Here is a 27180-nt window from a genome sequence, read left to right as displayed (position 1 = left end):
TTTTCTTTGCCAACCTCATACATTTTCAATCAGTATCAAATCTATTAATATCAAACATGGTACTCCGTAGACAAAGCAAAAACCAAAACAAAGAGGTGCGTGGCAATGGAGACTTGGAAGTGGCCGTAATTGCCCTTCCGTGGCCACCAACAAATCAACCTGCATAGCTCTCTGCACCTCCGCACAACCTTCTGATTTCTAATTTTGGAAGCCTGTAGCAAGGGCGAGTCATCGAATCTGTGCCATGGGGCTTGTACAATGCCCTGAATCCACGTGAAGTACGTGAAACCTGAAATATGCCGTCTGGAACTCCCAGCAGCTCCCGCCGCTCGCGCCCAACGGTATGTACTCGCATTTTCTGGCCTGGGAGAAATACTAATAATCGGTGAAGCTCCGTAATGCTACATTTGTTCTCCCGAAAACAGGCCAGCGCCTGAAAGGCCTCGTTAACCTCCGAAACTCTCCCCCTGTCTCCGACGAATATAATGACGAAAGGCGCGGGCTCCTCACAAACGAGATCCAACATTATGAGGGGCGCTTCGACGCGCTCAGGCGCCGCATACACGATAAATGGACCGAGACGAATCGGTTCATCAGGTCGGAACCGGGCATTGGTGTCTTGAAATACAGTCTTGCCTATTTGGTCGGATCTCTCGCAACTTTTATTCCAGCACTCTCGGCCATGCTGGGCCATCAGGATGGAAAGCACATGGTGGCTACGGTCACGGTCTACTTTCACCCTGCCAGATCTCAGGGTGGAATGTTCAAGGCCTTGATCTGCGCGTTCCTGGCGTTCTGCTATTCTGCCTTTTTGACTATTACTAGCATGTTCGTGGAGATGTTCTTCCAGGACACATTGGAAATGACTTCCCTTGGCCATGCTGTGGTTCTGATAGTATTTTGTGGTGGTGGGCTTGGTTTTGTCGGTTGGACAAAGCAACGACTCGGGGATCCTCTGGTCAACGTTGCCTGTTCACTTGCTTCTCTGTCAGCAATTACCGTTTTGACCAAGGAAGGTGCTGTGCAAAGCGGCGATTTGTCTCTTTCCAAGATCTTCCAGGTCTTGAAGATGGTCCTGATGGGTGTAGTAGCCGTCATGCTTGTATCCTTCTTCGTCTTCCCCATATCAGCGCGCAAAAAACTGCGCTCGAACCTAGTCACGGTCACTGATACATTGGCTCTAATGATGGCGCTTATCACGGAAAGTTTCTTGAGTGGTAGTGAGGAGGTGCTTGTCTCGGCTGAATTTGTCGATGCAGAGGCCAGGCACCGCAAGGCCTATAGCCAGCTTGACAGGCTCGTCCGAGAAGCTAAACTGGAGCACTATGTAGCAGGCACCGAAAAGGAGTACAGGCTCGAAAAGAACCTTGTCCGCTGGGTGCAAGATATCACCCATAACATGGGAGGCCTGCGTAATGCAGCCGCTCTCCAGTTCAGTTTGATTCGTGAGACTATTGCCCGTGAGTCTGGCTCTCCCGAAGTTCAGCAGGGTAGCTCCACTCATGTGGACTATTTTACCCCCCCTGAGCGATCCTGGTCATTCCCCGATGGGTCCTTTTTGGAGCCTATCGTTGAGAGACCAGAGGAGGAACTATCTCCAGGCGGTTCTATACGTTCTCATCAACTTGGAAGTGGTGAATCAACACCCAAACCCGCACTTCTCCCGGCGGATGTCTTCACGATCTTCATCTCTCATTTGGGTCCGTCAATGGTAAGTTAAACTCGAGACGTATTTGATACAGTTCATGACTGACTGGAAGCAGCGATCGTTGGCCTTTACGTTGAAAGAAATATTTAAAGAGATTCCATTTGGACCTGCACCAAACTACAGAGTCTCAGTGAATGGTCGACTGCGAATCAGTCTTGACCGGGCGCTTGATCTCTACAAAGAATCGCGCCAGAAGACGCTCGAATCCTTGTATCAACAAAAGGAAACCATGAAATTGAAGACACGCGAAGCTGAAGCTGATCTTGAGGAAGTATCAGCCAGCTGTAGCCATTTCAGCTTTTCCCTCCTTGAATTTGGAGAGCAGCTCAAAGAGATGCTTTCCATCTTAGATGAGCTACAGTTGGAAGTCGAAGAGCGGCCTAATGGGCGAACCTGGTCATGGCTTAAAGTTTGGCGGTGGTCGAGGACTACAGCGACCGCTAAAATGGGCTCCTTTGATGCTGGTATGTATATCCCCATAGCAATCGTTGAGATCACGAATATCATGCTGATGCCCCACAGACCCATCTTCCAGATCTTACAATCCACCCACTACCCAGCAGAACCTCCATAGCCATGCCAGACAAGCATCAGATGGCCTGATCGCACATGATAATACACTGCCTGTCAATGTTCAGATACAAAAGGCCCCCTCACCAAAGGAGACAACAAAGCAAAGACTTGGTTACCGATTATGGAAATGGCTTGGGTTCTTCAGACGAGATGATACGAAATACGCAATCAAGGTCGGGGCTGGAGCTGCAATCTACGCACTGCCTGCTTTCCTTCCTTCAACTCGGCCGTTCTATGGACGTTGGCGTGGGGAATGGGGCCTGTTGTCCTACATGCTTGTTTGCTCAATGACAATTGGGGCCTCGAACACGACAGGGTATGCCCGATTTCTTGGTACCTGCCTGGGGGCAGTCGCTGCCATCGCGGCATGGAACATCACCGCTGGAAATGTATTTGGTCTTGCATTCTTGGGATGGATCATGGCCGTCTGGACTGGATATATCACAATTGTTCGTGGGAATGGGCCTATGGGCCGTTTCATCATGCTCACTTACAACCTCTCCGTGCTATACGGCTATTCTCTCTCTCAGAAGGCGGCAAATTTCGACGAAGATGAAGGTGGCTCTAATCCAATCATGACTGAAATTGCACTCCATCGAGTTGTTGCTGTGCTTTCTGGGTGTATTTGGGGAATCATCATCACTCGAATGATTTGGCCCGTCAGCGCAAGAAGTAAGCTCAAGGATAGTCTGAGCCTTCTCTGGCTGCATCTGAGCCTTATATGGAAGCGTGATCCTCTATCCATCATGGCCAAAGATACAAGGTCTATTTTATACATGACACCCCGAGAGAAGCTTGAGATTGAAAGATTTCTGTCTCGGTTGGAGTCTCTTCAAGCTGCTGCAGGCTCTGAGTTTGAATTGAAGAGTGCATTCCCTGAATCCTCGTATGCCAAGATTGTTCGCCGTACACGCAGCATGGTGAATTCTTTCCATACCATGAACATCGAGCTGATGAAGAATGACTTGGTCACTGAAGGTGAAATCAGCCTTCTTCAATACACCAAATTGGAACGACACCAGCTATCTGCTCGCGTGAGCCATCTATTAACAGGTAAGTTATCTTTCAGCTACCAAGCATTTTGAATTTTTGCTGACCATCTTCTAGTGATTGCTTCATCAATGAAACTCGAGTACCCTTTGAGTGATGTGCTTCCTAGCATTGATCATGCTAGAGACCGGTTGCTTGCTCGCATCTATCGCTATCGCCTGGATCGTCAAGCATCTCAACAAACTACAGATGAGGACTGTGCTTTGCTTTATGCCTATAGTGAGTACATAGTATTTCTTTGGTTTTCTAGTTTCACAATATACTGACCCTCGTCTAGTTTTGGTGACGGGCCAATTATCGAATGAGATTACAGAGATCATTGCAGAGATCGGACAACTTTTTGGAGTATTAAGTGAAGATGTAGTGCAATTAGCTTGAAAATCTAGCTAATCAATTTGAAATATAAATTATTATCATATAGTAAAGTGATATATATGTAAATATTAGAAGGGCGGCGCACATCGATGTATCCGTTTCTGGCTTCTGGCGGGGAACCGCAAGTCGGAACCTCCCCTTCCACCCAAACTCATCGCCATCTCTTTCATTCCATCAATTTTCATCTACAGTTCATCAGAGTCTCTTATGAAAACATCCCCCCTTCCTCTATTTCTAGTTTGAAACCTAGAATCCTCCTTGATGAAGGCGTAGGTGCCAATATTCCCTGCCCTTCGGCGTCGCCCGTCGTGCTCTCGCGATTCCAACAACCATGCAGATTGATCCCGCAGCTCTGAGTCGGAGTGACTCTGTCTCAAATTCAAAAGGCGTCGTGCCCAATGGCTCAGTATCCGCGAAGACCTCGAGAGCTCTGATATCAGTGCCGAGGCTCGAGCTGGAGCATGCCTACACGGATCTGAAAGCCGCCATCGGAGACAAGTGGTCTGAGTACAAAGAGGCTACGGCTCTGTTTTTACTAGGTATGCTATGATGCGCATGGAATTTTTGGCTAGAAAGCGATTGCTTGAGCTCCCCGAAGACTGTATCCCCCTTCCCTTCTACGTACTGGCATCCGGTTCGATCACCTCCTGACCTCTTGCCTGATTATAGGACATTACAACCAGAGCGAATACGCGTCGCGAGTCGACTACTTCTTATGCGCCGATCCTAAAAACGAACATTTACACAACAATTTCGTATGCGCGCTCATCGGAAACCTCACGCGAGACCTCCCCGATCATGGCGTCGCAAACTGGGTATCGGCCAATGACAAACCATCAACGGTCTCAAAGCCCGTCTCCGGAGATGCCGCGGAACAAAGATTGAAGACGGAGGTTATGAAACTACCTCCGAGGGACCGTCGGCGCATAAAGGGTATCCCAGAGGTACGTAGTCGCAAACTATGACTAAAATCTTCACCCCAGCAACCGACAGCTAACTGTTACTAGCGAGATCCCAATGAGAAGGTGCTCACAGAGCTAGAAGAAAGCCATCTAGCTAAGCAATTCAAATTGCCCAGCCAGGTTCCCGCAAGTGCAGGCGGGCTTAACAAGACTAGTAAGCCGACACCCTCCCCGTCGAACTCGAGATATTCTCTCCGTTCCTGCGGTCCCCTACCAGGAAGTTATTTCTAACTATTCTCCTCTATTCTAGACTGGGAACTGGAAATCCGAAAACGATATGCCCAGCCCCTCGCCGCAGAAACAGGTGAATTCCCCGATGCCGAATCCATCCATGCCCGCATGGTTCCTATATGTTACGAAGAATCTCTACCCAGCGGTGCTGGGCTTCCGTGCGCTGAGTTTATGGCAATTGCGACGGAAACTTTCGTGAAGGAAGTTTTGTCCGTGGTGTTTTCGCGCACCCGTTCGAATGGCCCGTCCGGTACAATCAACAACATGATGAAGCGTCAGTACCGACACCAACTGGAAATCGAAGAGCTTGCATATACACGTGGGGAGATTTCAAAGGATGCTGCCACTGGCCTACTCCCCGTCGAAGCGAGAGAGGCCAACCTTCGAAAGCCACTGGGCGTTCGAGACCTGCGGTTGACTTTGGAGCTGGGAGGTGGTGTCCTGGGACACATGCCACTCATCGTAGACCAGATCATGGGCGGGTATTTCGAAGACGAACTCGAGACCGAAAGAAACGATCGTTTGGAGAATGGCGTCGGTGAGCCACAACAAGAAATCAAACCCGAAGACGAGATGGACTTGGACGAAGATGAAGACGGTTCTCTGCTAGACTGGGAAGGCGGCACACTTGGTGATCGAGATCAGTTGAGCTCCTTGCTCGACGAGTGTCTGTCCATGGCTGCATGAGAATTTTATACCCCCCGTCCCTTTTTTTCGTTTTTCATACATGCTACATTACATGCTGTTTCTGCTCTTTTTTATGGTTCTACTCACGGTTTGGATGGTGGCTCACGGCGTCTGGGTACTACCAAGGGAGGCTATCACTATTAGTGACGCCACATGATTTTGCATATGGATTTGGAGTTTGAAGATATTATCTTATCCGTTCGCGATCGCCTCTGCCTTGTTCCCTTGTTCTTCATATATTTGGTCATGTTTGGACCTTAAGATGTACAGTATCACTTCCTAAGGGGCAAGGCAAAGCGGTCGACATTGGAGGATGAGGGGAAATCTCGAAAACTAACAGACCTAAAAAGCTGAATGGCCATGACGCCTGTTGGAGGCCAAGCTTCTTCGATACCCATGAATTCTACTTTATACAATTTAGTTATCTTGGAAGTAATGAATAGTTTCACATTAGGACGCTTGATTTCTGCATAAAACATGAGTGACTGAGACATATATCTCTGTCAAAGATTGAATTCTATGGGCGGTCTGCCCCCGAAACGCCTGTAGATAACACATGAAGAATATGCCAGCTAGTTGATGGCAGTTGCGACGAGCTTCAGGATCTCCTCGGTTGTCTTGTAGGCATTCGCCGGGTCCTTTGCGATGGACTGCCAGAATTCACCGTGCTTGGGTTCCATCGATACGCACTTCGACACGACATCCGATCGTTTTTCCTGTGTATAGACGTTAGCTGGACATTCCAAAGATGACAGAGCCTGGAAAGGGGTTAGAAAAAAGGGAGATAACTAACCTCAGTACCATGCTGCATAAGGAACTTGTAATACCAAGCCCAGCCATCACCATAGTCACTATCTGAGACGATCGCCTTCTCAAACCAGGTCATGGCCTTTTCCAGTCGACGTTCACCCCAGAAGATACGCGCGACAGTGATAAACAGAATAGGGTCGTTCTCGACCTTCTTGATCGCCTCCAGACTGCGTGCCTTGCGCTGAGCGCGGGGCTCGAGATGCCAGATACTTTCGCTCCACAGAAGTCCTGATGTTGGGACTTCCTGGATCGCGCGAGCCATGAGGACCTTGGCCTGAGCGATATTGTTGGCGCGACGTTCAACGCGCACACTTTCGGTCCAGAGCTCTGCGTTCTTGGGAACCGCCAAACGGGCTTTGTCGAGCACAGATCTGGCTCGGACCACAGCGCCAGCTTTTTCTTCCAGTCGCGAGGCAAGTAGCCAGAGCGCAACGGACTTGGGGCAGGCTCGGGTGCCTGTTCCATATGCTTCGCGCGCCTGTGGGAACTTATTCTGTGATTCGTAGATTTGGCCCTTAATCATCCAGAGCTTGTCGGCCTTAGGGAAAAGTTGTAGACCTTGGTTGACTAGATCCAGAGCGTCATCGATGTTACCGAGCTGCCGCTCGAAAGCAACGCTCTTGGTCCACACGCGATCTGTACCAGCTTCACGGCGAGCAGTGGCCAGGAGCTCTCTAGCTTGGTCAGTCTTTTTGGCGTCGGCCTCTAGCTTGACGGCAGCCAGCCAGATATCTTCGTTGTTGGGGTTTTGGTTGAAGGCACGACCGAGGACTCGTCGAGCATCGTCAATATCCCCAGATTGCCATTTCTCCTTGGCAAGAAGGAGCCACAGCTCCTCGCTCTGAGGGCATGCCTCCACCGCCTTCTCTAGAACCTGCCAGAGAGCTTCTTTGGTGCCGTGGTTGCGTTCCAGGTCCGCTGCTGCGAGCCAGATTGATCGGCGGTTCACGAAGACTCGCAGGGCGTAAGCGTAAATTGCCCGGGCAGTTTCGTAGTTACCACGAGCAATACTAGCTTTTGCGTCGTCCATCCAGATATCCTTTCGGCTATCGTCCTCATCCAGGGCCCATCCAAGAGTCTCTTGGATGATGCTGCCACATGTAAGGACAGCACCTTCGGCTTCGCATTTCTCGGCTTCTGTAATCCATTCCTCTCTCTTCAACATGGCGTTCTCTCGGGCCAGCGACTGAATAGCACGCTTCATGACATTAACCTTGGCGAACGTGCCCATCTGCTCCTGGAGTCGAGCTGCAGCAATCCAAACCTCATAGCTAGTAGGAACAGCCTTGCGAGCAGCGTTCAAGACTTTCTGTGCATTTTCCGGGGTTTCAAGACGAGCAAGAGCAAGCCACAACTCGACTGACAAAGGAATGATTTCAACGGCCTTTGCCAACAGCAATCGCGCATCAGCTGGATCATCTTCCAGATTGACAGCTTCTTTCCAGATCTGCACTGACTGGGGAATGTGCAAGATAGCCTGTCGGAGGACATTCTTTTTGGCACGAGTGTCCGTTTCTAATCTCATGGCCTCGGTCCAAAGTCGTGTGGAACGGTCATTGTTCTTGATAGCATTGGCCGCAATTACCTTCGCATTGTGACCTTCATTGAGTCGAATGTTTTCCAGCCATGCGTCTTCGCTCTTGGGGCAGAGCTCACACCCTTTAGCGATGAGGGTTCTAGCAGCCACAATCCGGCCAGCAAGCTCCTCCAGGCGAGCTAGGGCAATCCAGCCGGGAGCATGCTTAGGATTTGTCTTGGTCACGGAGTCTAACAGAGTACGAACTCGCTTGATATCGCCCACCTCAACTTCGCCGGCTTTGGCTTCTGTCTGTGTCAAGCTGGTGAGGTAGCCCTTCGGGTCGATATTCGTAGAGGTTCCGGATGTACCAGCAGATGCAACCTGATCTAGGCGGACCTTCAGCACTTTGTCGCGTGCCGCACCGATATCTGCGAAGTTCATCGAGCCATCGGCAGGTTCTCCTTCGTCGACACTTGTTTGCGTGCCATCCTCGGCGATTGTCGTGCCATATTGAGCCGAGTCTCTCGCGCCAGCAATGACACTATCTGGGACAGCATAGAACCGCTGTCGGGCATTCTGCTTCTCTCGTCTATTCTTGCCTGTCAAATCTCCAACCTCCGGGAGGTTGGCCCACTCTTCTTCGGATACTGAGGCAAGTGTGCGTTTCAGATCGGCGAATTGGTGTTGGATTTTCGGGTTATTTCGTTCGTACTCCTGTTGTTCGGCTTTTTCTCGAGCTTCCCTGTAGTTGGCGAGAGATTCATGTCGGTATTCTGTTCAAACCGGGGCTAACCCGATAAACACATGGTTTAAGAGGGGGAATGGGAGGGATATGACTAACCTGCGAGCTCTCCGACGCTTGTCCATCTTCTCATCTACCTCTTGGTAGATGCGGTCTGCCTCGTCGTCTTCTTGGTCGAACTGTCCGTATGCGAACAGCCCGACCTCGTTGTCGGGATCCTGAAACCGCTCATCTTCCTCCTCCTTATCATCTTCTTTGCCACCTTTCTCGCGCGTAGTAGCTCCGTATGCAGTGGGTGCAGCAGCTCCGAGAAGCTGGGCTCTCTTGGTCAGAGCAGCCTGGATCTGCTCGGGTGTAGGTCCTTCACGCGCCGGTCCAAGATCGGAGCGAGTTGTGAATCCTGTCGCACCACGACCTAGACCAGCAACATAGTTCTCAGGCGCTGCCTGGCTTAGGAAATCCTTTCGTCCAGACGCCATGTCGGGCTCAACACAACTCAGAGAGCTCGACATCCTCGACGGCGCGGAAGGCGAAAGCGGGCTCGGAGGAAAGTAAGTCCGGCGCCGGTAATCTTATCGCAAAAAAAGTTCCGCCCACTTTGAAGTCGATGTGCTTTGTTAACGTCGCGGGTTTTTGCTCTGATTTCTTTTAATAATTGTCAAAATCCAGGAACTTATTACTACAATATGCCGAAGGTTAACAAGCCCAAGCGCAATAGCGCTTCGCAGGGCCTGTCAGATGCTGCTGCCAAGACAAAAGCTGCTCACAGCATCTTCAAGATGAACACTGATATTGGCCAGCACGTTCTGAAGAACCCTGGTATTGCTGGTAGGGGCCCGCTTTCACTACACTATGATTTATCTATCTAACAAAGTGGATATATAGCTGCAATTGTGGAAAAGGCTGAGCTCAAGCAAAGCGATGTGAGTTAACAAAAGACGGTGATGGCTTAACAAACACTAATAGTGTGAATCAATAGATCGTCCTCGAAATCGGTCCCGGTACCGGTAACTTGACGGCCAAGATTTTGGAAAAGGCAAAGAAGTGCATTGCTGTGGAATTGGATCCTCGTATGGCTGCCGAAGTTACCAAGCGCTTCCAGTCCACTCCATATCAAAAGCGCCTAGAGGTCATTCTTGGAGATGTAATGAAGACGGAGCTTCCATACTTCGATGTCTGCATCAGTAATACTCCCTACCAGGTATGTATAACCCCGGATCCCGTCCAGAGGTTCTTCCCCGGTCTAACAGAGTCAAGATCTCTTCTCCTCTCACATTCAAGCTCCTCGCTACATCTCCAGCGCCTCGCTCCTGCATTCTCATGTAAGTTCCGCAAGCAATACTAGAATTCGCAGAAACATTCTGTGTAATTGAGAGCTTACATATGAACCTCTCATACAGGTTTCAACGTGAATTCGCTCTGCGTTTATTCGCCAAGCCCGGCGACAAACTTTACAGTCGACTGTCAGTCAACGCGCAGATGTGGGCCAAGATTGATCATATCATGAAGGTTGGCAAGAACAACTTCAAGCCGCCGCCGCAGGTCGAGTCAAGCGTTATTAGAATGGTCCCCAAGAACCCACGGCCACAGATCAACTACGAAGAGTGGGATGGTCTTTTGCGAATTGTTTTCGTGCGGAAGAACAAGACTCTCCGGTCCAGTTTCATTGGTACGACAAGTATCATGGACTTGCTAGAAGCAAACTATCGGACATGGTGTGCGCAAAACGACATCCCTGTGGAGGATGGCCCGGTTGAGGTTGCCAACGACGATGCGATGGCAATGGACATGGGCGACGAGCAAGAGCAGGAACAAGCTGCCGATGAACCGGTCGACGAGGTCATGGATATGGATGACGACGACGATGTTCCCGATTTCTTCAAGGAGAACACAAATGCTCGCCTCGAAGCAGCACTCAAGAGTGCAGGTTCGCGCAAGAAGCGTGGCAAGGTTGCAGAACTAGTCCGTGAGAAGGTGCGCCAGGTCCTGGAGGACGACACTGACCTCGGAGAGAAGCGCGCAAGAATGTGTGATGAGAATGATTTCTTGAAGCTTCTGTGGGCATTCAACCAAAAGGGCATTCATTTCAACTGAGCGAGAAAGAACATGTTTGCCCTGGGGGAAAGCACCCGAAAATAGAAGTTGAAGATTCGGGTCATGAATTATGATTACTATCAATAAAAGATACCATTTTCAGGAGGTTCATCACCAGCAGGCCGGAGGTGAGCACGCGAGTCTTGAAACAGGCTCTGCCAGATAAATGCTTCGCTAAGTAAGAGCTCAATGTCTTTCTCGGTCCAACCCTTCGTTGGCAATGCTTGGAGGAACATCATAACCTCCTGGGAAACTGTTAGTTCATGTTTAATACTGGCGATAATCGTTACAAAATCATACCTGGAAATCCATCTTGACCAATTGATCTGTCCATTTGACCAAGAATGCGGCGCAGACATAGAGGTGGAATCGAGAGAAGCCCTGCTCCTCGGCCTAGAATGGCAATCAGTATCATGCAAAGTAGTGCGCTAGGCAAGGGGGAGGGGTTTCTGAAACGAACCATGTACGTGTCCCACATGCGTATCGTGTTTTTGATGCTCATTTCCCGCATGAGCAAGCAGTTCATCCATCGGAAACTAAATTGCATAAATTCCACACCTTCTTGCTCCAGGTGTTTCGCGAGTGCTGCATCGATGCGCACTGTCAAGTCTCGCAGCGCCCTCACCTGTCGGTGAATGCCAGGCTGAGCATATATGTAGTTGTCCTGAATACCGTCCAGAAGCTTCGTCAGACACCAAAAAGTGTCCGCTTCTACAGCATCTAACACACTCCGAGGCAATTGACCCGGGTCCATGCCTTCTTCGACATTCAGATCGGTTATATAAACGCCCAGGAAGACCTGCCAGAATGGAGTGACTAGATCATTGATACCTTGAACGTAACCACTTGCTGGGTGTCGGATGGCCCAGAGATAAAGGATGCGTTCCAAAGACCGCTGAGTGGCTTCATAGCCGTACAGCGGAATGTGAGGGCTGGTGCGTGGAACATCAATGCTAATTTGGTGCCAAACTGCCTCATCAAGTCCTCTACCGCGGCCCTTGGTCGAAGAAGAGGGGTTCGCAGAACTTGCTCCGCTGCCTCGGTCAAAGGCTTGCCGGACTCCGTCAAGGTACTCTTTGCGCTTGCGTTCCAGAGTGGAGATGCGTCGTTCACTATTTGTAGGAAGATAGCCAAGAAGAAGTTGCCAGGTCATTGGCCGCACTTCTTCTGGGACACCTGACCAAGCGAGATCCCGCAGCTCGGTGGGAGATACCGTACTTGCTTGCAGAATGCGCTTGAACTTGTTAATTCGCGTAATGCGACTCGAATGGATATCCCTCTCTTTGGGCGAAGCATCTACAGGAGGTGGGGAGTGATTGATGAGGTTCAAAGCATTAGCAGGGTCTATAACTGTCAGCATGCTTCTGGTGGTTTGGGGGTTCATCAACTCATACATACCTTGTAAGATGTCCTTGTATTGAGGTCGGAGAATCTTTGCATCCCCCTTGCGAGCAGTTGGATACATTGGGGCGCCGCGCTCTTCTGCGATATCTGAGCTATTCGCGCGTTGCCTATTGGTGGCACCTAATCCATACCCAAGTGTTGAGGGGTTGCCTGCTCCGCCACTGAAATCAATATTCTGGGCCTTCAAAGGCGTGGATCTTTTTCTCCTCATACTAGCAAGACTAGGAAGTCCGAATTCATCTTCATCATCATCGTACACAATCTCGTCATCATCATCTTCTTCATCTTCATCTTCAGTGGGGGCACGACTCCACTCATTGACCCCTTCGGTCATAATGCCAGGGTAGGGTTGTCGGGGAGGTGAGGCGACTGAGTTTCCTGACCTGCGAGCTGAGTTCGATGCAGCATTTGTAGCCGATGACTTCGGCGGTGTTCTTGGGCGTGAGTTTGAGGAGGTAGGTCTGCCAAAGAAGACACTTGTCAGTCATCGTTTCCTTTCAATTTCTGGATATGTGGGGTATATGATAACATACTGTACAATATCGGCATGCGAGTATGCTGCGCCGACCACAGTATTGGAGCCATAGAACTTTGATGGACCTTGGTTTAGCGACGTACTTCGGCCCCAGAAGGGCGATCCGGTTCGTCTTGAAGACATTAGCATTCGACAAACCTTACAGCTGGATTCATAGCTGTAGAAAATGGCTTATAAAGCTTTCACTTACTCCGACTTGTCTGTGAAATGGGACGAAAGACCATGTAAGCTATAGCTGCGATTAAAATGCAAGGGGAGGCAATAGATACGAACCAACCTGGACCATTTCCTAGGGATGCAGTTAGCTCAATGTCCAGCATAGACAGATTCGAGAGAGCATTAATTCTGAAGAGTTGATCGTACCTGCTGCCCTTTTTTGTTCGCCATCGTATGGGGATTCTGAAAGTGGTGTGCTCATGCGGGAGTCTAATACACGTGCGGGGTGACACTGTAATAGGATCAATGCCGTCTATCTTGAAGCCAGGCCATGTAGAAACAGAATAAAAGATCAATAGAGCATATCTGAGAGGGAAAGATTCAAAATGAAAGGCAAATCAAAGCAATACAAGGCTCTTTAGCATGTATAGATACAAAATACCTAGCTTTCACCCCGAGTCCCGCGGGCGAGATGTATTATGTAATCGCTCCGCTTGGGGAATCCCGCGGTGGACTTCACAACTTCTTCATCCGCTTGTTCTCACATTTTCCTGCGATTCTTCAAATTGTTACTTTAGTCTTGCTTTTATTGTTGACTAGGGTTACAGTTTTTCCCTGACTGACTCTCTTATTGCTTTATTTACTGCTCACTCTTTTATCATGGCTGACCCAGAGGATGGAGATGATCTCTTTGCTGATCTGTATGTCTTCCACTTTACTCTTCAATACCAAAATTCTAATCAGGTTTTTTTTTTTTTTTCTTTTTAGCTACGATGCCGACGAGTCTACCAACCGTACTACTGCAGCAGTTGAGGCACCGAAGCCTACTGATGTAGGCGCGACTAACCCTGCGCCTGCTGGAGAATCTGCTGGTCAAGATTTTACACCTGCCCCTATTGGCACATACGAATCGCACCCTGCCCAGCCTTCCGAATTCGATCAGGGTTATCACAATGGCTCCGGAAACGCTTATGGTGCCCCTGCCACTACCCAGGCCCCCCCTCCTGCCGAGACCGAATCTCACGGAACAGGGATCAAAGAAGACGGGTAAGTCCACTAATTGCGTTTCTTTTACATCTTTGTGTTCGGATCATACCCCAATCGCATGTATCTGTCTGGTTTTGGGCTTTACCCCGTTGGTACAAGCCTAGGTGGTTCCAATTGCTATTCATGGGTTTCGACTACAATTCTGGGTGCAGGAAGGAGTCTCCTAGCTACGGGTTGAAATCTCTCTGGGACGTGGACTGTGGGCTGTTTGAGGAAAAATTTGCCGGATGACTGGTGGCGCATGCATTTTCAAAGGAGGGAAAACAATTTGCGGACTCTGCGACCAATCAACATTCCTGTTCGAGGAACCATCACACAACCACCACCATCTACCAAAAGCAATTTACAATCATATATTGGCATGCCCCAGCATTCGCTCCACGGAGTCATACGGAGGCTCAAAGAGCACATTACGCGGAGCCCCCTCATGAAGAAAATTGCTTTCCCAAACCAACCACACGCCACCCGCGGACCTTTGTCACCAACGATTCATATATAGTACAGCCGATACTATATAGTTTCCTGTCGATATACCTTGATAGGGCAGAGCAAGAAGTAGCTATCTAGCTTGGTACTCTGTGTTAGACAAGGCAAAGGTTTTCACGGGTCAGACAGACAGACAGTGACAATTCACTTTTTACGACTGAAATACTTGCACCTCCACGCTTCTCATCTCGCCTGTTTCCGGCTTGAGCAATCCAGAAAGAGAGGGACATGAATTGTGCATCCAAGCTCATGTAAACCAGTGGGCTTGACGTTAAATCCCGGTCATGAACATTACAAGTATACATCGACAGTGATTACGAGGTACAAATACCATGTACCGGCCTAGCATGTGCCCTGCTTGTTCTAGGACAATGTGCTCGGAATAGCGAGACTTTTCGCTCACTCGACTAGCCCATGAATAGCAATATCTGGCCACCCACCTTTGCACATTGATCTGCTTTTTTTTTGTCTACCCATTATCATATCTATCGCATTACCTTCTCCATCGTGTTGCTCACTATCATACACCGAGGCGTTCCGTTTTTTCATTTTTGCCGTGAACCCTCACTGACCGTTGATGATGTGATTATTAGAAAGATGTTCATTGGCGGTCTGAACTGGGAAACTACAGACGGTATGGATATAAATCTTTGCTGCACGGAAACCCGTCACTCGGCTGACATATCTTGATCTTCATTTAGAATCCCTTCGTGACTATTTCTCTCAATTCGGCGAGGTTCAGGAGTGCACCGTCATGCGCGATAGCGCTACTGGGCGCTCTCGAGGCTTTGGGTTTTTGACTTTCCGTGACGCTAAGACTGTCAACACTGTAATGGTGAAGGAGCATTATCTGGACGGAAAGATTGTAAGAACTATCCCGCGATCGGGACAATTGGGAAGTAACCCGTTGCTGACAACATCGAAGATTGATCCCAAGCGTGCTATCCCCCGCGACGAACAGGAGAAGACTTCTAAGATTTTTGTTGGTGGTGTTAGTCAAGAGGCTACCGAGCAGGACTTCAAGCAGTTCTTTACTCAGTTTGGCCGTGTTGTTGATGCCACTCTTATGATGGACAAGGACACCGGACGTCCCCGTGGTTTCGGATTCGTCACTTTTGACGGCGATGCTGCTGTTGAGAAGGCTCTCTCCCGCCCTCTTGAGATTTTGGGCAAGCCAATTGAGGTCAAGAAGGCCCAGCCCCGTGGCAACCTGCGTGATAACAACGATCAACGTGGTGGCGGCCACCGCAGCGGGGGATACCGCGACCAAAACCAGAACGATGGAGGTCAGCAGCAAGCCGCTCAGCAGGGACAGGGTAGTTCGATGACTCCTCAGATGATGGCCCAATACTGGCAACGCATGCAACAGTACTTTACCATGATGCAGCAGTCGATGGCCGCCGGTCAGGGAGGAATGCCCGGCATGGGCATGAACCCCGCTATGAACATGAACCCTGCTATGATCGCGCAGATGCAACAAATGCAGCAGATGCAGATGCGCCAGCAGCAACAGCAAATGGGTGCCCAGCAGCAAGGTACTATGAGCCCCGGCCCTCAGAGCCCTGGCTCCCAGCAGGCTATGCCCAACATGATGAACCCCGCTATGATGCAGCCCAATCAAGCCAACGTTCCCGGTGGTCCAGGCAGCGATTGCGCCAGCCCCGTTCCCAACGCAGCCGCTATGGCCGCCAACTACAGCAACGGAGCTGGAACCCCAGCCAGAGGACAGACTGGACCTGGCTACAACGCCACCGAGCAGATTGCCTTCGAGCAGCAAAAGTATGAGCAGCAGCAGATTAACCGCTCAATGGACCCCCGCGGTTTCTCGCCTTACCAGCAGCAGGGTGGCCCAACTTCGTGGGAGGGCATGTACGATGAAGTTCCTCAACCTCACGTCCCGACCGGACCAGCAGGTATGAGACGCATTGGAAGTTCGGGTAGTGGTATGTGATTCTTACGAGTTTCTGCATATTGTTTCCCTTTCATCTCAATTCCATTCCTATTGTTTTTGTTCACTTTAACTAATTTAAAACAGGAACCACTCCTCAGCCCCAGGGCACTGCTCCCCCCAATGCTCCCACAGGACCCCGTAACGCCGGCAAGCCTGGCGCGAACTACCGTGGTGGTGGTCGAGGTGGACACCGTACCTTCCACCCCTACCAGCGCTAAGCTGCTCGCTGTGGCTACCAAGTGACGCATCTAGTCTCTTCCCATTTCAGATCCGATTTCGTTTCTTTCATGTGTTTTTTAAGTCTTTTTTTACCTGGGGCCAGCGAATTTGGGCCCCATGGATTGATAATTGCGTGGTCGCCAGCGAAGATGAGGCTGGGGCCCGGCGAACTGGTTGTATTTGCGATTTCCATACTCTTTGTCTGCACTTCAAGGTTGTCTCTGGTTCGGTGCTTTCGTGGGCGGGGCTTTTGTCCCCTAGTGTCGAGGTCTGGGATATCAAGGCTGCGCCAAGGTTTCTCGTGCTAACCGGGTGGGAAATTGTTTGGTTATCGGTGAAAGCGAGTCTTCAATCTTGTTCAAGCTCGTTGATACACTACTTTTTGTTGTGATATTAGCCTCACAATCAAGGGTCAAAAGTGTTCATTCAAGAATTTCCACTATAGATAGTCTTGTAGGCGATAGGGTGTAGGGCATAGGATTTTCGTTGCTGGATAGCTAGAAATTTTAAAAGAGCTACAGGGTCGAGGCTCCCTGGTCATGGATGCTATTTATGGGCGGGAGCCTAGTCAAGCCACGCGGGGCTATTATGTGTACTTAAATTAACATCCTGGGAGTTGTAAACACTTCGGATACATATCTATGTCCTCTTGAGATCAGAATCGCTATGCCTATGATATGGTGATCAAATCAATGGATGGGTTCCAAGTTGTCTTTCAGATAGGGCCAGGCAATCCACGTGACTTCAAAGCGATTGCCTAGGTAGTGACCTATATAGGAACAGCTCTAGCACCACAACACTTAGTTATAATTTATCGCTACTTCAATACCATACACACTTTTCTATTCTTCCTTAATACTACGTATTTATCCTTCATTGATAGACAGTATGGGCCCTGCCGATCCTTTGGTAACCATGCAAAATGCAAGCCTGGGCTGCAGGTCCACGGGTGTTCACAAACCCATTGTCAGGTTTACTACCTTACATTGTAAGCACCCAGCTTCTAACTAACACGTTAGGGAGATATATTATTCAAGATTACCAAGGAACCTCTTCATGGGTCTGCTTGGTTACAGATATAGACGACACTGCTCTCTTAGTTACTCTATATAACTATATATATATCCTCTATCTCGCTTTCCCCACACATATCAATGTTCGTCCGTGAGAGATTCTTGAGCTGCAACATACTCATCTTGGATTACAAGACTACGAACAAAACATAGGGACTAAGAAACTTGATATAGAAGAAATGCTCATCAAGTGCAAGCTGTAATATAAATGATAGATGGTAAAGATGATAAGGAATGAGGTATGTATAGAGACAAGATGAAAAATGAATGGATGGAAATGATATCACACAAGAAGATGCATCTAAAGGCGGGAAAATCAATCAATGCCCCGCCGTTTTCAAGCACACGCTAAAAATCGTCAAAGTAACTCCCAAGCCACAACGCGTGTGCCCGATCTAAGAATGTCAAGGAAGGTAAAAATATGAAGCAAGAAGAGTTGTAACGTCATGTCGAGTCTGTGACGCTTTCGTCGGTTTTTTTTTGTTGCTTTTTTTTTTTTCTTTTTTTAATATGCCATCCCATAGCCCGGGGCTGCGGGACGACGGCCTTCGAGAGAGCTTCGCGAGTGGTGGCTGTCGGGGCTATTACTGCGCCCGTGTGCCACGCCGTAATCATTGCGGACTAGGCCATCGCGTTCGTCGCTGCCAGTTGGTCTGTCTCGCTTAGGTTCGTCTCGGTAAGACTCGTACGGGCCGGTGAAGTTGAAGTTGCTCATCTCGGCGTATTCCTTGCGCTGCGGGTGGTCCATAAGGAGGGAGTCGCGGGCGTCTAAGGGAGTCAGATCGTCGAGGTCGCGGTTTGCTTTTTCTATAAGAAAAGGATTGTTAGTATATATACATGCTGGGATAGAGCTTGTATCATAGGATAGCTTTGACTTACCAGCTTCTCTTCTCCGCTTTTCATGTGGGTTCTCGCGGCAGCAATTGATAATGGCATTGACTGCGATGAGAATTGCGAGGACGGCAGTGAGAGTGGACTGCACGACAATGAGGACGACACCAGTGACGGTTTTTGTTGTTTGGGAAAGACCAAGTTCTTCGACGAAGACCAGGACGCAAACAATAGACAGAACACGGACGACCTGGACGGCGATGTTGATTCCCATTGATGCCTTCGTGGCATAGGGGCGGCTCCACACCAAGAGTCCCAACAGAAGGATTTCGCAAGCGAGCTGGCCAGCACTTTGGAATAGACCGTGTCCCTCGCCACCGGCGATAATGCAGCCCTTGACCAGAGCGTACACCATGACGGGGATGAAAAGCCACCAGAAGTCCTTCTTGTAGTTATCGTAGAACAGACTGTACTTTTTCCAGGTTTCCTTGTCCTCGTACAGACGAGAGGTATCTCCCTCTGCCTTCTTGTACTTACGAGCCATGTAAACAATGCGAACGGCGAAGAAAAGAAGAACCGCGGTGAAGATAGAAAGGGTTATGGCAGCCAGCGTCTTTGCTGCCCACGAATCACCCTTTCGCAGTTGGTAGACACAGTATAGCACCCAGATACTGTAAAGCACAAGGATCATGTTGGTGATTGTCCGCGCCATCAAGCCCCAATAATCTTTCCGGAAGTCGGACAGCTTGTTGGGGAAGTTTCCATAGAGCGCCCACAGTTCCAGGACAACCTTCATCAAAAGAATACCGACAACAACCACAGCGATGACGATGGCGAAGATCAAGAGAACAGTCATGAAGATATCGGCAGATGGAACCATCAGATCTTGAGCGAGTTGCTTCATGTCGCTAACCGTGCTCGAAGAAGAACTTTCCTCACTGTCCGAAGAGCCACTTTCCTTACTGTCCGAAGAGCTCTCCGTAACACTAGGATCGGCAGAGGCTTCAATCGAGCGAGGGACCATCTCGCCGAATTCGATGGTGTAATCCCAGCTCCGTTTCGTGTTGGTTGATGTTGTATTGGTTGTGTTGGTAGAGGATGAGCTACTGCGCGCGATAGAGGCCTTCTTCAGGTAATCATAACTTTCCGTAGTCAAGTTACCGCCAGTGGCCTCGCGGAATTTGTCGATGGACTGCAGCATGCCAGGCCAAGGGATCAAACCAGTACTCCACAAGAAGTTGGAGGAGAAGCTGCGATAGATGGGGGGATAGGAGACACTGAGCATGCCATTGGTAGCCATAGAATGGAACAATCCCATCACGTCGCCAAATCCAGGGCTAGATGACGGTGTTCCAACACTTCCCGCCGAACCAAGAGCCGAGACACCGCTCAGTGCAAGAGCGCCTGCCGCAATTCCGGCCGAGACATATTTGACCGCGCCAACCTCGGCGGAGTGGCCATTGGATAAGTGAGATTCGATACACGCCACGTTGTTGTTGTTTTCCTTGGATTTAAGGACAAGCTTTGCCTGGCCATCCAAGTCGGGAATTTTGAATGCGATGCCAGGGATCTGGCTAGCATATTCGGCCGGAACTTCCATGGATCCGCTGGCCTTGAAAGTACCCTTGGGAACAGGGCAGAGTTGTTCAACATGGATCTCATCGCCGCAGGGGTCGAATTCTTTGCTGTAAATTTCGTTGCCATAGGCAGTGACGGTGATAGCCGCTTGCACCTTCTGTTGCTTCGCGTTGGTACCAGCCACGTCGAAGACAACTACTCCACTAGAACGAGTGTAGGTGACGTCCATCTTTTGGACATTGATTGCCGAATTAGTCATGCACAGGTTGAATCCATTCGTAGATAGGGTGTCGGCTGCCAGGGCTTGAGGCACAATGGCCAGGCCCAGCAGAGCCCAGATGAAGTTCTGCATGTTGGCCGACCACAATTGATGTTCGACACGTTATACCAATCCAAAATCTAACAGTCCGAACCAAGGCGCGTATTCATCAAGGATGTAGGGATCGACTAGCGCGAGGATTGGGCGGGTTGTAACGATATATGGAGTGACAGTGGGTAAGTCACAAGGAAAAAAGAAAAACCAAAGGCAAGGCAGGGTCAACCCGCTATAGGCAAGAAATAAAAATGATAAATAATAAAAATGAGTCGAAAGGGTCGCGAGGACGTGGTGGGGGGTTGTTGTGAGACACCCGGGTTTGGAGCAAACCAGGAGCTGTAAAGAATTGAGATATAAAAACGAGGGTAGAAGAGAGGAATTGGGGATTAGTGAATGAAATTCCCCCTCTCAAAAATGCGATAATCAGTTGAAAAAGAAGAAAAGAGAGGAAAGACTCGATAGAGAATTACGAGTTTACGATTAGTCTAAATTTGGCCCCTGAATTTGGGACTGATTGGCCCCCCCCGTTTCAGTCTAGGCCCAACAATAGGTATGTTACTATTTATATTAGACTGTACGGATTACTCCGTACATACTCCGTATTTATGTCTTAATTTTATGTTTACTATGTAGAATATCTAATTAATTAGCTGCTAATAGTATATGTAGTTACATACCTATCTAAACAACATTGGAGCTCATATTAAAGCTTTCCTCCAGACTTGATCCAAGGTTCCCCCCTTCAGGTTACCGGGGTTCCAGCCCAAGTGGCGCACTAAAGTTCTCCTATCCATCCATGGAAACACATTCGACTAAAAGTTTGGAAGTTCAGCAGGGATACTAAAATATATGAACGCCACACCAGCCACGCGGGATATTAACTGCCTTTACGGAGTAACACTTGCCGAATTATGATTCGACCATTTTAATTCAAATGTTTTGGCATTCCTAACGTTAGGGATAACATTACGGAGCACCTGCAGCCTCAATTGAACGTTCATAATGCAAATATTATGTATGACGTGTGCCCCTCGCGGGGTGTCACACAAGCCTGAAGATACTGCATGGCTTAAACATGACTGGAGCGCGGATCGAAGATCCTAACACAGTCCTAGTTCTAGGCTTACCGGTGGACCCCCCTTACAGGCTTCTAGATGGACACATAATCCTCTTAGTGAAAATTGCGTACGGCCAATCCAGTCAAGAGTATCCCATACTTCGTACAATCTACGGGGTACTTGGAATCACTTTGTGCGCGTGCGCACACATCCTAGAAACTGTAAATGTGTAAAAACGTAAATTCGGGGCCTATGTGGATTCACCCTATGGTCCCATCATCAACATGAGACAGGGCCAAGCGCTGAGGTCCACGGGTGCCACCCTAGATCACAGATATCTATTCTTATCGCTTTTAGCCTATATGCCACCACCAATTAATGTGATTATCACCGTGATAGCCTCTGACGGTCATCCATAGCGCTTACTAGTTGCCCATACATAGTTCATATATACCCGTAGACGAAGTATTCAACCTGTTGCTAGATAGTAGCTACAGAGTACGGAGTAGAGACTTCGGAGATAATTTACCTCTATGTTGTAAAGGATTTGTTTTGTGGTTTCAGGTTAATTGTTATGAAAAACCCTTAGATGATATCAAATGGAGCAACTACAAAATAGGGGCCTGATCCCGTGTTTCCAGAAATAGTCCCCACCAAGGAAATCTATTAATGAAATCAACATAAAAAAAAGCTTTCTTGAGCTAAATATGGAGTATGGAGGAAAAGATCTGATGTGAATTGTACTCTGTACAACCATAGATATTTTCTTACCTTAATACAAAGTAATTTGATTTTCTTTACAGTGTTGTCGTCTGAAATAATAAATAGCCACAAACAGAATATTTACAATATCAAACCAATTCGTTACAATCAACCCATGTGTAACTTATGATTTCTATAGGGGAAACCTGAATTCATTCAGCCCTGGAGAAATGAGGGAGATTATATACTCCGACCTTCCTGTTAGAGGTGGCAGAAAATGTCATATCCATACCGCCTAATACATAGTGACAACCAAAGACTTCCATTCCACCACCCCGCTCGTCATCTTCCACCAGGCACAAGCTCGCTACCATGGGGCCCGAGGGGCTCGAGAAGCCCGAGATCCCAGACAAACCCGAGAAAAGATCTCGTCGACGTGGGGCCGAACTCGACCCATTCCTTCGTACCCGGCTCTGCGTGCTCAGAACCACAGCCAAATGGACCTACAAACAGATCCAGAATGAATACCCGCATATCCCACTCTCAACCATCAAATCAACCATTCTCCGAGAGAGCAATCGGGTCAATAATCATTCACAAGCTCGCTCCGGTCGACCATCAAAACTGAAGGACGAAGATCGAGCCCGGATCCGCGAGGCTTTTCGTGCGAATCCCCAAATTACATACGATGAATTGCTTGTGATAGTCGATTATAAAGTTGGCAAGGAATCACTTCGTCGGTTCTTGAATGATGACGGTTTAAGGAAAACACAGACCCCTGCTCGGTCTTCCTTGGCTGGGAAAGCATCTACCAAACAACTTGATGGGATACAACCTGTTCAGTCATATGACACACCTCCCGCTGGCTGGGCTGGTGAATTCGGGTCTGATTTAGCACCCAGCGAATCAGGTCCAGCATCTGCTACTGCGAGTCAAATCGTCGGAAATTAGACGACTGGTTGAAAGAGATACCCTGGGATTTTCGGCGTTGCGCGTTTATTTCAAGGCAGCTCGAGTACGTACATGGAGTATTTTCTGTAGCTTCTACGGACCGAGAACAAAATATGATATTGAAATCTCTACATTCTTGCATCAATTGAAACTGATTCGAAGACGGACTAAACTCTGCTGCTAAATATCGGAAGTGAGATGTATTCTCAGACTCTGGGTAATTGCATTCGCTCGATGTATCAAATATTAAAATAAGATGCAAGTATAATCGGATGAAGTCGCATAATTGGTAAAAATAATCCCTAGCTGGAAAAAAGCCAGCAGGGAAACACAAATTGTCCATATGAGAACAACACCAGACGCCGGGGTATTTTCCTTTTCCCGAAAAAGCAACCGCCTATGCAGAAAGAAAGAAAATCGTTAGATAAAAGACAGAGATCAGCTCATGTCATCGTCACGTCCTCCGCCGCATCCTCTGCCGGGGTGGCGGCAGTGGAAGGCACCACAGAGACATCAGTCATAGCATTATCGCCATCTTCATCATGCGCAGGGGTATCGGTTTGCGAGTGAGATTCGGGGGTAGGAGTGACACCATTGTCGAACGCGTTATCGTTGTCGTTTTCATCTGCCTCTTCCCACAAACGAACCGTCTTGTCTATACCGCAACTCACAACCATACGCTTGCCGTTTAGGGTACCCGTGTGAACACAAAGCACAGCGTCTGAATGACCATCAAGACGCTGTAGGATTTGCTTGCTCACAAGATCCCAGAAGAAAATAGAACCATCCTCGCTGCCACTGACGGCGAAACATAAGGGCGGGTCGTAGATCGCATCTCGAGGTCCATAAGTACCGAAGCATCCTGACAAGCTGTATTTCGTGTTGACATGGCCTTGAAATGTCTTGAGGACGCGGCTCTCAACATAGCTCCACATCCGAATGCAGTTGTCTAGGGTCCAGGCCAAGACAAATTTGCCGTTGGGGGAAAACTTGACGCAAGTTGCAGGCGGGTTGTCCTCCATAACCAGGGTGCGGAGACACTGGCCGCTGTGAGTATCCCAGATACGAATAAGTCCATCTAGAGCGCATGAAACGATAAGAGTTCCATCATGCACAACATCGATACCGGCCACAGGATCGGAGTGGGCTGGAAGGGAGCGCATAACCTGGGCGCGGCGAACATCCCACATAAACACGGCCTCATCGTAGGAACCGCTAACCAGGATGTTACCCTTCGGTGCGAATGCGATTTGATACACGTAGTTATGATGTCCATCAAAGACCTTGGTATGGGCCTTGAGCTGTATGGGATCATTATTAAGAGACCCAAGGAGGTAAAATGGTGGATGGGTTTCTTACAGTGTTCACATTCCACAAGCGAATTGTTTTGTCATCGGAACCAGTTGCAATCCATTCACCGTCAGGCGCCCAGGCAAGGGTAGAAATGCCAGCTAGATGTCCTTCGAATATATGAATGAGTCTACCAGTCGCAGTGTCCCAGACTCTGACAGCTGCGTCGGCACCTGTTGCGCAAAGTCAGTTGTCGAGTCATGCAGTAACTAGATCGCGACCATAAGACGTACCGGCACTCGCGATCATAGTGCAATCCGGCGAGAATTGTACAGCTGACACTCCGCGAAGGTGACCGTGCATAACAAATTTCTCCTTGTAGTTCACATCTTCTGGCTTGGTAGCCACCGGGGTAGCAACAGGCGTGTCAGAACGATCGGACCACTTCTCAGCGTCGCGATCCTGCTCAACGTCTGAGCCAGTCATATCATCTCCCGCAAGATCATTCAATCCACTCTGGGATTGGTCATCACGTATGTTAGTGGGAGTGATCGGAGAAGGGCTTCGGTGACGGTTGCGCATGCGTGAGGAACGCCAGTATTCGTCGGCGTCCACAGCTAACTCGTCGGGGCTCTCAGACTCGCTGTAGAGACGCCCAGTCTTCTGCGGGCGCAGGGGTGTGAAGCCCTTTTGCATAGTCCAGCTAGCTCGGCGGCGCTCGGCTTCGTCGTGGTCGGATCCTGCTGCGAGTTCATCGGCGGACGACTCGGCGGGCGATTGCGCGCGAGGATCGCGGCGCCGCGGCTTGGGGGTTATATGATCCATTGTACAATACGGACGTGTAAAAGCATCCGAACAAATGATGCAAATAAGCCGAAATTAGGTCAACAATAGTTAATTCGAGCCTTGAAACGAAAATAAATTGGACGCGCTGCGGAGCACAATATGAAGGCGGTGTCTTATTTTCTAGGCGGTGAGTCCGGAACAAGCTCTTGTTGGCTGCGTCATACTAAACAAGCACGTGGACCCATAGACATTCAGGTGGAATGTCGACCTCAGATCTTTGTTTAGCCCTTATCGAGCACTTCTTGGCTGATCAGAACTCCAGAATAAAACCTTCAAAGCTCATTCCGGTCAATATCTGGCCCAATGGCCTCCTCTATCCCCTCCAAAGCTCCAAGCGACATCCGCATTCTCACATTCAACTGTTGGGGTCTTAAATACATCGCCAAGTACCGTCATGAACGCATGTCGGAGATTGGACGGCAGTTGGCAATAGCCAACCCGCCGCCAGAGATCGTCGGGCTGCAAGAATGTTGGACCCAGCAGGATTTTGAAAGCATTCGCGATCAAACACGACACATCCTGCCATATGGGAAATTTTATTACGGGGGCATATTTGGTGCGGGATTGGCGATTCTCTCAAAATGGCCGATCGAGGAAAGCAGCATGTTTGGCTACCCGTTGAACGGCCGACCAACGGCATTTTTCAGAGGAGATTGGTTCGTTGGAAAAGGTGTTGCGAGCGCACGCGTTCGATTCGGCCCTGGTACTGCCGATGTCGCCGAGGTGTTCTGCACTCACCTCCATGCCCCGTATGAGCGCGAACCGAATGATTCATATCTCTGCCACCGGACTGCACAGGCATGGGAGATATCTAAGCTAATGCGTGGCGCGGCGGAGCGCGGTCATCTAGTCATCGGTCTAGGTGACTTCAACATGCTTCCTTCTTCTTTCGCCCACCGCCTCATTACCGCGCAGAGCCCTGTTCGCGATGTCTGGCGCGAGCTGCACCCGGACTCGTCCCTCGCAGCGGCAATTGACCCTGTTGAAAAAGCACGGAATCTGCCGATTCCAACCGCCGAGTTCAATCTTGCCGAGAATGGAGCTACATGCGACGGGTCCTTCAATACCTGGCGCTGGACTGAGGATATGCGCAAGCGCCTAGCCAAGGGTGAGGATATTGTGATTGACAAGGACACCCCAGACCCGCGCGGCAAACGCCTGGATTATATTTTCATCGGCGACGGTGGCTACCCACCTACATTCCCGCCGTCTAGCTGGTCAGTCCAGTCCGTTCAAATCTCAATGACACAGCGTCATCCTACTCTCCTCTGCTCTCTGAGTGACCACTTCGCCGTCGAGGCTGTCATCACTCGTTCTTCTATACCGACATACCCTCATCCGCAGTCCACAGACTCTGCTCCAGTCTCCCCCGATTCTCCTCCTTTGCATACAACAACTTCAAAGCCTGTATCCCCCAACGCCGCGCTTTCTCCAGACACATATGACCATATCATCGACATGATTCACACATATGTGCGCCGCGAACGCTCTCAGCGCCGTTGGCGTCTCGCGCATTTCCTGGTGTCTATTGTGGTTTCCATCGGTTGCATGGTCGGTGTGTGGTGGGTTGGCAGCCGCACATACATCGGGTTCATCCTCGTCCTAGTCAGCACACTCAACTTCGGTGCTGGGATTTTGGATGGTCTGATTGGTGGGCTCTTCATGTCGGGTGAGTTGCGTGCATTGAAGGAGTTTGAGTGGGAGGTCAGAAATGCTAGGAGCTTGGTGGTTGCTGCTGAGGCAGGTGTAGGTGCTGCTTCGGAAGAAACGGAGAGAGAGCACAAGAATGAATGATTGTTTTTCTCTCAACTTGTTCTGCGAGAAGATAATTAATTATTCTTAAGAGCCCTGGAGAGGTGGCTGGATTACATGATTTGTTTGTTTGCATTTGTAGGTATATTTAGTTACGAAAGTGTAGTATAGTATATGCCCGGCTAGTTCCTCGACTGGCAAAACTAATTTATAATTCGAAACCAATATCAACTA

At 49.3% G+C, this 27180-nt stretch overlaps 9 protein-coding genes across 9 annotated transcripts; 5 read left to right on the top strand and 4 right to left on the bottom strand.

Annotated features, from left to right (window-relative positions):
* Window positions 1-296: 296 nt before the first annotated feature.
* PGRI_065600 (Brefeldin A-sensitivity protein 4) lies at window positions 297-5586 on the top strand (the record flags this gene model as incomplete). Its single annotated transcript, XM_040794274.1, has 10 exons — window positions 297-341; window positions 392-1711; window positions 1764-2172; window positions 2231-3334; window positions 3389-3550; window positions 3609-3676; window positions 4044-4245; window positions 4376-4650; window positions 4714-4822; window positions 4919-5586. The coding sequence occupies 10 exons, from the start codon at window positions 297-299 to the stop codon at window positions 5584-5586; spliced, it is 4362 nt and encodes a 1453-aa protein (XP_040649524.1).
* A 572-nt stretch (window positions 5587-6158) lies between these two features.
* Window positions 6159-9136, bottom strand: PGRI_065590 (U4/U6-U5 snRNP complex subunit PRP6; the record flags this gene model as incomplete). Its single annotated transcript, XM_040794273.1, has 3 exons — window positions 6159-6302; window positions 6380-8657; window positions 8757-9136. 3 exons carry the CDS (start codon window positions 9134-9136, stop codon window positions 6159-6161), a joined length of 2802 nt encoding a protein of 933 aa, XP_040649523.1.
* Window positions 9137-9343: 207 nt separating this feature from the next.
* PGRI_065580 (dimethyladenosine transferase) lies at window positions 9344-10751 on the top strand (the record flags this gene model as incomplete). Its single annotated transcript, XM_040794272.1, has 5 exons — window positions 9344-9485; window positions 9543-9580; window positions 9637-9858; window positions 9915-9979; window positions 10058-10751. 5 exons carry the CDS (start codon window positions 9344-9346, stop codon window positions 10749-10751), a joined length of 1161 nt encoding a protein of 386 aa, XP_040649522.1.
* Window positions 10752-10831: 80 nt separating this feature from the next.
* PGRI_065570 (GTPase-activating protein GYP1) lies at window positions 10832-13077 on the bottom strand (the record flags this gene model as incomplete). The annotated part of the gene is made up of 8 exons (XM_040794271.1): window positions 10832-10996; window positions 11052-11144; window positions 11212-12095; window positions 12150-12616; window positions 12689-12802; window positions 12881-12890; window positions 12964-12979; window positions 13054-13077. 8 exons carry the CDS (start codon window positions 13075-13077, stop codon window positions 10832-10834), a joined length of 1773 nt encoding a protein of 590 aa, XP_040649521.1.
* A 429-nt stretch (window positions 13078-13506) lies between these two features.
* On the top strand, window positions 13507-16548 carry PGRI_065560 (Nucleotide-binding, alpha-beta plait; the record flags this gene model as incomplete). The annotated part of the gene is made up of 6 exons (XM_040794270.1): window positions 13507-13547; window positions 13615-13893; window positions 14973-15013; window positions 15081-15244; window positions 15305-16322; window positions 16415-16548. The coding sequence occupies 6 exons, from the start codon at window positions 13507-13509 to the stop codon at window positions 16546-16548; spliced, it is 1677 nt and encodes a 558-aa protein (XP_040649520.1).
* A 1579-nt stretch (window positions 16549-18127) lies between these two features.
* PGRI_065550 (transient receptor potential ion channel family protein) lies at window positions 18128-20383 on the bottom strand (the record flags this gene model as incomplete). The annotated part of the gene is made up of 2 exons (XM_040794269.1): window positions 18128-18429; window positions 18502-20383. 2 exons carry the CDS (start codon window positions 20381-20383, stop codon window positions 18128-18130), a joined length of 2184 nt encoding a protein of 727 aa, XP_040649519.1.
* Window positions 20384-22479: 2096 nt separating this feature from the next.
* On the top strand, window positions 22480-23058 carry PGRI_065540 (helix-turn-helix domain-containing protein; the record flags this gene model as incomplete). The annotated part of the gene is made up of 1 exon (XM_040794268.1): window positions 22480-23058. The coding sequence occupies one exon, from the start codon at window positions 22480-22482 to the stop codon at window positions 23056-23058; it is 579 nt and encodes a 192-aa protein (XP_040649518.1).
* Window positions 23059-23501: 443 nt separating this feature from the next.
* PGRI_065530 (WD40 repeat domain-containing protein) lies at window positions 23502-25173 on the bottom strand (the record flags this gene model as incomplete). The annotated part of the gene is made up of 3 exons (XM_040794267.1): window positions 23502-24359; window positions 24418-24581; window positions 24642-25173. 3 exons carry the CDS (start codon window positions 25171-25173, stop codon window positions 23502-23504), a joined length of 1554 nt encoding a protein of 517 aa, XP_040649517.1.
* Window positions 25174-25497: 324 nt separating this feature from the next.
* On the top strand, window positions 25498-26988 carry PGRI_065520 (inositol phosphosphingolipid phospholipase; the record flags this gene model as incomplete). The annotated part of the gene is made up of 1 exon (XM_040794266.1): window positions 25498-26988. The coding sequence occupies one exon, from the start codon at window positions 25498-25500 to the stop codon at window positions 26986-26988; it is 1491 nt and encodes a 496-aa protein (XP_040649516.1).
* Window positions 26989-27180: the final 192 nt, after the last annotated feature.

This window comes from Penicillium griseofulvum (genome assembly GCF_001561935.1).
Source record: "Penicillium griseofulvum strain PG3 chromosome Unknown contig_91, whole genome shotgun sequence".
Taxonomy (NCBI): Eukaryota; Fungi; Ascomycota; class Eurotiomycetes; order Eurotiales; family Aspergillaceae; genus Penicillium; species Penicillium griseofulvum.
Note: the sequence above shows the minus strand (reverse complement) of the source record. Positions and strands in the feature narration are given on the sequence as shown.